Source organism: Oncorhynchus tshawytscha, linkage group LG02 (genome assembly GCF_018296145.1).
Source record: "Oncorhynchus tshawytscha isolate Ot180627B linkage group LG02, Otsh_v2.0, whole genome shotgun sequence".
Taxonomy (NCBI): domain Eukaryota; kingdom Metazoa; phylum Chordata; class Actinopteri; order Salmoniformes; family Salmonidae; genus Oncorhynchus; species Oncorhynchus tshawytscha.
The window spans coordinates 16,676,197-16,684,850 of NC_056430.1; the positions used below are offsets into that span (position 1 = coordinate 16,676,197).

General features: G+C 42.8%; 2 protein-coding genes across 3 annotated transcripts; one reads left to right on the forward strand and one right to left on the reverse strand.

Moving 5' to 3' along the window:
- The first annotated feature begins 195 nt into the window (after positions 1-195).
- On the forward strand, positions 196-3,405 carry hemk1 (HemK methyltransferase family member 1). Of its 2 annotated transcripts, XM_024416044.2 has the most exons (12): positions 196-296; positions 468-563; positions 723-896; positions 1,027-1,118; positions 1,257-1,350; positions 1,600-1,737; positions 1,845-1,909; positions 2,021-2,070; positions 2,191-2,296; positions 2,392-2,487; positions 2,893-3,003; positions 3,119-3,405. In XM_024416044.2, exons 1-12 carry the CDS (start codon positions 285-287, stop codon positions 3,174-3,176), a joined length of 1,092 nt encoding a protein of 363 aa, XP_024271812.1. In that variant the 5' UTR covers positions 196-284; the 3' UTR covers positions 3,177-3,405. The 2 variants fall into 2 exon arrangements, with proteins under 2 accessions (XP_024271812.1, XP_024271813.1); XM_024416045.2 differs by having other exon boundaries at positions 227-563.
- A 384-nt stretch (positions 3,406-3,789) lies between these two features.
- Positions 3,790-7,671, reverse strand: cish (cytokine inducible SH2-containing protein). The gene is made up of 3 exons (XM_024416046.2): positions 6,368-7,671; positions 4,906-5,066; positions 3,790-4,715 (listed from the first exon to the last, which is right to left on the reverse strand). Exons 1-3 carry the CDS (start codon positions 6,385-6,387, stop codon positions 4,219-4,221), a joined length of 678 nt encoding a protein of 225 aa, XP_024271814.1. The 5' UTR covers positions 6,388-7,671; the 3' UTR covers positions 3,790-4,218.
- Between the last annotated feature and the right edge of the window lie 983 nt (positions 7,672-8,654).

The following is an 8,654-nucleotide window of genomic DNA, read 5'->3' on the forward strand; positions in this document are numbered from 1 at the left end:
GCGCATTACGGATGGGTACGTTCCAGGACACGCCAAACAAGTTGATGGATGTCAGATTTGGGAAATAAAATCTTTATAGTACATGTTAAATAAATGTAGATCCAGTATGATGCATGTACTGCAATTTGCTTCTTAAAAATATAATTTAATTTAACTTCATCCTAATTGTATGGATCGACATAATACAGTTGTCTCACTTTTATTCTGGAAGGATTTATGAATTAATCTAATGCACTATTACTCTGAAAAAAGGAAGGATGCCCGGAAGTGAATACCTCCAATGAATGATTGAAATGGTTGGTTATTTTGTATTTAATAGTTAGTACAGTCATCTTACTTAGACCACATTCAGCTGGTTTTACACAATATTCATTAATATAGTCAAACGCTTATTTCGGAGTTTCATATTAGCTACATTTTTTTACCTTCTTCATGTCAACTGCTTCACGTGTTGGTCTTCTGTCAAGAGAAAGTGGAATACCATGTGGATACGATTACGAAGACCATTGAAGGAGGTTTATAACTGCTTTAAACCACTTAAAGACGGATTTATTGGACACAAGGTAAATTAAGATGCCTTTCTTGTAAAGTGTTTCACGTGGATTGCAAGGAAAGTGCGTTGTTTACAGTATAAACATAACTGGAATTCATTATTGAATGAAGCCTCGTAATATCCTCGTAATATTCTCTCTATCGCTGTCTCGCTCCCTCCCTTCCTCCAGTGGCTGTGCACGTCTCCGTCTGTGGCTGAATGCGTCCCAGCCTTACCTACAGCTAGCAGGCTCACGGTGGAGCAAGCTGTCAAGTTATGGACAGGCCATTTCCAGCAAAGAGGTGTCTCAGAGCCACATCTCTCCAGCCAGTACATCATTGCACATTTGCTTGGTGCTAAAACAGTGAGTTTCTGAACCCAAAATATGATCCTTGCAAATAATTTCCATGTTCACCTTTCCACCTTTTATCCTTCTCGGTCTATCAGTCTCCCACTGAAGGAATCATCTAACCCTCAACCTCTTCCCCTCGCAGTTAGAGGGCATTGGACAGGACAGGCTGGCTGAATTCCTGACACAAGAACAGACAGAGCAGACATGGGAGCTCTGTTCCAGACGTCTCACCAGGTACATACAAGCTTAGTCTTAACGTGCTACAGTCAGTGACGGTGCACTTGACCTATTATTCTGTCTCTGAAAGCTAAGAATTTAATTGGAAAGTGTAGCCTACATTGCGTGAACATGTGACGTGTGCTGTGTGTTCAGAATGCCAGTGCAGTATGTGATTGAAGAGTGGGACTTCAGAGATCTGACACTGAAGATGAGACCTCCCGTGTTTATCCCCCGGCCTGAAACTGAGGTGCGGGAGAGTACACACACACACACACACACACACACACACACGTACACTTTTTTATTTAACCTTTATTTAACTAGGCAAGTCACTTACACACCTACTATAAAACAAGTTGTTTGAAACACAAGGGACCATCATCTCTTGTGATAAGAGCGCATTTCAATATTTCATTCTGTGACTGTCGTCAGAATTTCCATTGCAGAGACATGACCTTCTGTCAAGCTATGGTTTCACGTCTGTCTGTCTGTGCAGGAGCTGGTTGGCCTAGTGCTTACAGATCTCCAGATGAAGCAGGGGACTGGATTAAGTGAGGAGACCAGCTTCAGGTGCCTGGAAGTGGGTTGTGGCTCTGGTGCTATCTCCCTCAGTTTACTTAAGAGCCTCCCACAGGTGTGCTCTCCCCCTCTTTTACTTTCTCACTTTCTTTCATATCATGTTCCTTGATCTCTGAGCCCCTTCACTCAAACAACACTGATATTTGAGTTTCTCTCTCTCAGCTCAGAGCGATTGCTTTAGATAAAAACAAGGATGCTGTGGATCTGACAAGAGAGAACTCACACAGGTAATCATGAAAACACAGGATACCAATTTTACTTTGATTAGCTGATTTTGATTAGCGACATTAATTCATGTTTTGTGAATATGTTCAAACCTGATTGGCTGTATGTTACAGTTTGGGGTTCCAGGACCGACTTGAGGTTCACCATATGGATGTGATGAGAGGTAAGGTCAATAGGAATGATGGGGGAGGGATATTATAACATCGGTAAAGGAAGATAAGCCATACAGATGTTACATTCAGATTTGCCGATTTCAAGGGTGTGATTTTATGTTATGTTCTAGATGCAGACATAATTGTGAGCATGTGCAGTCCAGTCTCCGTTTTGGTCAGCAACCCTCCGTACCTGTTCTCAGAGGATATGATATCACTTGAACCTGAAATCCTCAGGTGAGACGAGCAGTCGCACGCACACACAAACGCACGCACACTTCGAGTTCAAATGGAGGTATATGAACTACAGTGTTCTGTGCTGACATCCTCAGGTTTGAGGACCATGCTGCTCTGGATGGGGGGAAAGATGGCATGCAGGTGATGAGACACATTCTGACTCTGGCTCCAAAGCTCTTATCCAACCATGGGTAAGGCACTGGGTGTATTTTCTGCATCTAGAACATAACATATAATCACACGCTTGAAATTGGTCAATATGAATGTATCATTGCTATCTATAATTTCCCTCCCCCCGTTGTTCCTAGTGACCTTACTGCTCATCATATCCATATGGTGAAACTCAAGTCAGTTCTGGAGCTCCAAACTGTATTGGAAGTGTTTATGCAGGCCACAGTGTTTGTTTTTAAGGGAATATTCACAGTAGGCCAATATTATTTTAGATGTACCGTTTTTGTGGCGCACACTAAGAAGCTTTCTGTCTAGTCACTCTGTTGTATCTATTGTAAAGCAGGTCTCACTACTTCAATCTCTGTTTTTCAATGGTTTGAGAAGTTTCACTTCACTGTGTTTTCATTTCTTCTTGTCTTGTGCAGTCGTGTATACTTGGAAGTAGACCCACGTCATCCACAGCTCATCCAGCAGTGGGTAGAGGAAAGTGTTGAAGAGTTACACTACTTGCGCACGCATCGTGACATTACTGACAGGTCAGGAGTAAATCAGACTGCTATATCTTTGTTAAATAACTACATTTTCAAAACCTTTGATCAAGAAATGTATTCATATTGAACGCCTGGTTCATATTCTCTCTGTCGCTTATAGGCCTCGTTTCTGCATCCTTCAAAAAAAGGAGTGCAACACAGACCAGGACCAGCATTGAGAGACTGTGTGAGATATGGATCCTGTTTCACTGGCTTCAGACCAGCCTGCTACAGCCTCAACACCCACCATCCATCTGCCACGTACTGTACACACTACTGAGCTCAAATAATGTAGAAATTCACAAACGCGCACATATACATATCGTAGATGGGCTTCATTTAAACCTGAGGACGTTGTAGGTGCTAATGTGTGTTTGTGTGGCAATAAAGGAGGGTGATCGTGACCGAGCGAGTAGTAGGCTGAAGGTAATTACTGAGAGGCTTTTCTTAGAACCCTCCCTCTCAGAATTTCACCCTCCCAGAAGGCATTCAGTAGTTCTACGAATCAAGGGATTCTCCCTCCCCGCTGACGAGGCTGCTGACTCAGATTCACTCTTACACAAAGGCACATTGAATCCAGCCTATATTGCCTCGTCGATTCTGCTGTGTACACACTTATACCCGAGGGGGTTTAATCTCTTTATGTTATAAAGACCGCTTCAGATAACAACTGAGATTGGGCACACTGCCCACGCAACCCATTTTCTCTTCTGTGGATGTAGGCTATAAAGCTCTTTGTGGCATTTGACCCACCAAAAGACAACGGGACATTGAAGACAGGAGCAGTATAACTCATTTAATATTGTTTTAATAAAAAAAGGGATATGTACAGTGTCGGGGGGGTAAAAAATGACAATGTTGACTTAAACAAAAAATTAAACAATTTACATCTGTGACTGAAAAGCAATTCACTGCTCAGAAACAGAAAGAAAACGTTACCCCTCATAGCATGAGGATACACCACAGTTAGCACCATGTGTTTTCCAGTCAATCACCTCTGAATGGGGGTGGTACACAGAACCCCACTTCCCTCTGAGAAATCCAAAACCAGGCACCATTTTCTGGAAGGTTCTTTCCCAAACATGGTCTCATGACCAACCGTATGTCTGATGTGGCTCCATTAGTTGCCAGTGCAGTGATGTTGTTTCCAGCTGCCTCTTACTGACAGCGCTCCTCAAGGTTTAGTTGAACTGTTTCGTTTAATTCAGCACCAGAGGACCCTCATACATGGAAGGGGTAGTCCTGCAGGTAGCGCACCAGTGGGCGTGGCAGTGGCAGCTGGTCCGGACAGCCTGTGCTGCGGTTGATGGTGAGGCGTGTGAGGTGCTGGAGGGAGGGGAAGGCCTGGGGCTTGTGCAGGGCCCGCTTGAGCTTCAGCACTACTGTGCTCTCCTGAACTGTCCTCTGGGCGGGCTGTACGCCATGAGTCTCCTCCACCTTGCCCTTCTGCACCTTCCTTGTTGGTCCTACATAGTACTGCACCATGCTAGGCACGTCAGGAAAGGACAAAATGCTGGGTCGGGCTGGCGAGCTGGAGTCTAGCAGAAACCGGGCTCCACTGTACTGGATGCGTATACTGGTGGGGCCACGTGCAGTCCTAACAGACAGGGTCAGCATGTACAGGGGATGGCTGCTGTCTCGAATCAGAAAGGCCCCCTCTGACGCTGCCTGGAGAGCTGCATGGGCCTGACCTGCTGTGATGGCTCCCCAGTACCAGCCTGCAAAGAGTGAGAGGTCAAAGTTTATTAACTTATTCAATGGTTTAGATTTTAGTAATCCTGTAGTAAGCAGGCGACTGGATGAACTGAAACGCAAGTAGTTATTGTTACCAAAAACATTAAAACCATGAAAGGGTTTCAGGGAGCCTGTTGGGAGGAGTTTACAGTTTGGAAATTCGATTTGCATTACCTGAGGTATCAAGGTAGAAGAAGTTTTTGGCGATGGTGCGCAGGTCATTCGTGGGGTCCCACTGTGGAGGGGTGCTGTGAAGGCAGTGAGGTGAGGAGATGCTCCCTGTCCGCATACCCACAGGGCCCTCTGTGGGGCTGCCAGACAGCAGTGGTCTGGGGCTGTAAACAAGAGACTACAACAATGAGCACAGGACAAGTGTAGGAGACAGTAGGGAACAACCAGGTGAATCATTCATTACATTACCCACTATCCTGTTAAAGGACAAGTACTAATATTGTCATAGGCTAATTAATCAGGGGGCGGACTTGAACCAGAAATCTGCCCTGGCATTGCTAACACACCGGGCAATTTTTCCCCTCCAGGCCCCCACACCAGACCATTTTTCCCCTCCAGGCCCCCACACCAGACCATTTTTCCCCTCCAGGCCCCCACACCAGACCATTTTTCCCTCCAGGCCCCCACACCAGACCATTTTTCCCTCCAGGCCCCCACACCAGACCATTTTTCCCTCCGGGCCCCCACACCAGACCATTTTTCCCTCCAGGCCCCCTCACCGGACCATTTTTCCCTCCAGGCCCCCACACCAGACCATTTTCCCCTCCAGGCCCCCACACCGGACCAGCCCATCTGGCATTTGTCTGAAATGCAAGATGGCCAGTCCACCCTTGGCCTTAATGTTATGTTGGGGGGGGGGATGTTTTGCTGGAACAACGCTCATCATTTAGAAGTGGTGGCTTTACAAGACCTCAAATCTCAACATTAAATCTCTGATGACTCCCTTCTTTGTAACATTGGCCAGACAAAGAGCCCTGACATGAAGCAGTGTCACTGACTGAGTGTGAATTGATTCAGATGCTCAGATACGGGTTATACTTGTCACAATTGGAAGTATTATAATATATGAATTCACAACAGGGTTGCATTCGATTCCAATTTAATTTGTAATTCCAATCAAATTCTTGAAATCACGCATGAAGAGGAGAATCTGTTGAATTCAATTCGAATTTAAACAATCTTCATGTTATGGATTTTTAATTGGATTAGAATTTAAACTGTTTGGACTGTTTGAATTGGAATTGTAAAAACATTAAATTTTGGGAATTTATTTGAAATTTAATATTATTAGAATTAATGAACCTAGTATCAAATGTATTCCAGGATTTGTTTTAAATTTCAACTTGTATATTTCTATTTACAGTATAGCTAGGCTATCTGCACAGCAGAATGTGTGCAATTGTTAGTGATAATATTTAATTTGGAATTGAGTTCTTGGAATTTAAATATTGGAATTGACAGTAATTGAATTATTTCCGAATTCTAAGAATGACCTGGAATTTTTATTTAATTAAATGGAATTTATAGGGAGAAACACGACTTTTGTCTTTGCCATTTGATTTTAAATATCAACATCAAAGCATGAAATGTCACATCAAACAGGGACAAACGAATGTGAACTTACCCTTGAACACAAAGAATCATGATGGTGAGTCTTCAATATTCCACAATAGTCTAATTCCACAGCGGTTTTTACGAAAATATAGCTGGTCTATACAAAGGAATGTAATTATTTTATTCTAATTAATGTCTCACGCAAATGTTCAGTGAATAGAGACGCATCCGAAAATGAATAAACTCATTAAAAAGCACTAAAATAAATGTGAAATGTAGAAAAATAGGATTCAGAGCAGCAGATGAGTGTTGTCTCTAAAATGGGTTCTTAGCATGTGCGGGAGGGTGTGTGGGTTCGGCTTTTAAAATGAACCAATTCCAAGAATTATACTCTGTGATTCTATTCTGAGAACTGTTCAGTACACCGGAGCTTCTGACGTCATGCGCACCGCCACCGAGCCTGTCCACATTTTATTATTTGAAATCTGTTACTGTGAATGCCAGTGTAAAAATAAATAAAAATTTAGCTCGTTCCTGGTGAGTCTAAATTCATCATAGTAATTCAGTCTTTCGGTCTTGCTGCCAGGAATCGGACCTCACCACTACCTTCCCCCTAATCACTTTCCAAGAATCGGTGCGATTATCTCCGCCCACTAGACCTGCAGCCAGCCCTTTACACATTCTGGGAATTGAGTCACCAGAATAATGGGTATGCGGAACGAATAGGGTTTTTCCAAATAATATAGACATTCGTCAGCTGAAAATACGTATAAACAGAGGGTGAAAGTAGATGTAATTTCTTACGGGTACGGGATATCCAAGTGCGCGCACTCTTTTTTTCTATGATAAAATATACATGGGAGCCTACTCTGCTGACTCTGACAAACAGATCAATAAAAACGATGTCTGGTCCATATATAATTAGCCTACGAAAAGGGGAGACACAAATACAATATGACCTCGATCTAATCTGGAGGACGAAATTATTGTTGGAAAAAAACTTAAGCGACACTGACCCATTGACAAAGTCATTAGGCCTACACTTGTAGCTGAATTGAAGCAACCACGGATGTCCACGTGCGCCACGGTCTCGGCCACTAATCTCCGTCTTGTCCGCGGGCGTTTCGGCAACGCATCTGCCTTGGCAACATGTTAGTGTTCTCCTCAAACCACAACTACATTTGGAGCGTATACCAACCGATTTTCAGTCAGTTCGCTAATTATTTATGCGGCTGATATGCAGTAATGTCAAATAATGGTATAATAGCCTGTAGTTTTTTGGGCTTGTTGTTTTAATTGTGATAGACTTACTTTTAACTGGTATGGCGTACCACACTTTATTCTGCATGGACCATACCGCCTTACTTTCACCCCTGCTTATAAACAAATGTCAAAATCAAATCAAATGTTATTTGTCACATACACATGGTTAGCAGATGTTAATGCAGAGTGTAGCGAAATGCTTGTGCTTCTAGTTCCGACCATGCAGTCATATCTAACAAGTAATCTAACCTAACAATTTCACAACAACTACCTTATACACAAGTGTAAAGGAATGAATAAGAATATGTACATAAAAATATGAATGAATGATGGCCTAATGGCATAGGCAAGATGCATTAGATGGTATAGAGGACAGTGTATACATATGAGATGAGTAATGTAGGGTATGTAAACATTATATAAAGTGGCATTGTTTAAAGTGGCTAGTGATAAATTGATGTAATAAATGTTTCCATTATTAAAGTGGCTAGAGTTGAGTCAGTATGTTGGCAGCAGCCACCCAATGCTGGTGATGGCTGTTTAACAGTCTGATGGCCTTGAGATAGAAGCTGTTTTTCAGTCTCTCGGTCCCAGCTTTGATGCACAAAATGTGATGTTAGGTCTGGTGTGGTGGCCTAACATTAATTTGCCACTCAAATGGCTCGTTGTTTGTGACAGACTTGTTCAGTAGAGTAAGGCAAGCTTTGAAACAAACTGTTGGAAAGGTTATTGAATTCGTCTTCCAGCTGGGCTGACCTGGCTGGAAACACACGGTTGTACAAGCTTTTGTCTCTGACCAGCAGTAATAAACCTGCTTCAATTAATCAAGGGCTTGATGATTGAATCAGGCCCATAGCAGTACTAAACTGGAACTGTGTGTGGGACCAGTATTAAATGACAATACACTGTTGAAGAAATGTTGTGTAATATGTCAATAGATATGGATTTTTGGGGTGCCTTTACCTTATGTTAGTCTACACGTGTAAAAAGTGTCAGATGTTTTAATTAACCTGCTCTCAAAGGCATGTGGGCTATTAGGCTCCTCGCTATTTAAATTAAGGAATTCCTTGCAGATCTTACTTAACAGGCTCTAA

Excerpts from the sequence above, each read along its gene's own strand:
- hemk1 (XM_024416044.2), top strand. Across the intron at positions 1,351-1,599 it reads TCCCCCGGCCTGAAACTGAG|GAGCTGGTTGGCCTAGTGCT; the intron begins GTGCGGGAGAGT and ends CTGTCTGTGCAG. Across the intron at positions 1,910-2,020 it reads ACAAGAGAGAACTCACACAG|TTTGGGGTTCCAGGACCGAC; the intron begins GTAATCATGAAA and ends TGTATGTTACAG.
- cish (XM_024416046.2), bottom strand. The coding sequence starts at position 6,387 with ATGATTCTTTGTGTTCAAGG. Across the intron at positions 5,067-6,367 it reads ATGATTCTTTGTGTTCAAGG|CCCCAGACCACTGCTGTCTG; the intron begins GTAAGTTCACAT and ends TCTTGTTTACAG. Across the intron at positions 4,716-4,905 it reads CTTCTACCTTGATACCTCAG|GCTGGTACTGGGGAGCCATC; the intron begins GTAATGCAAATC and ends CACTCTTTGCAG.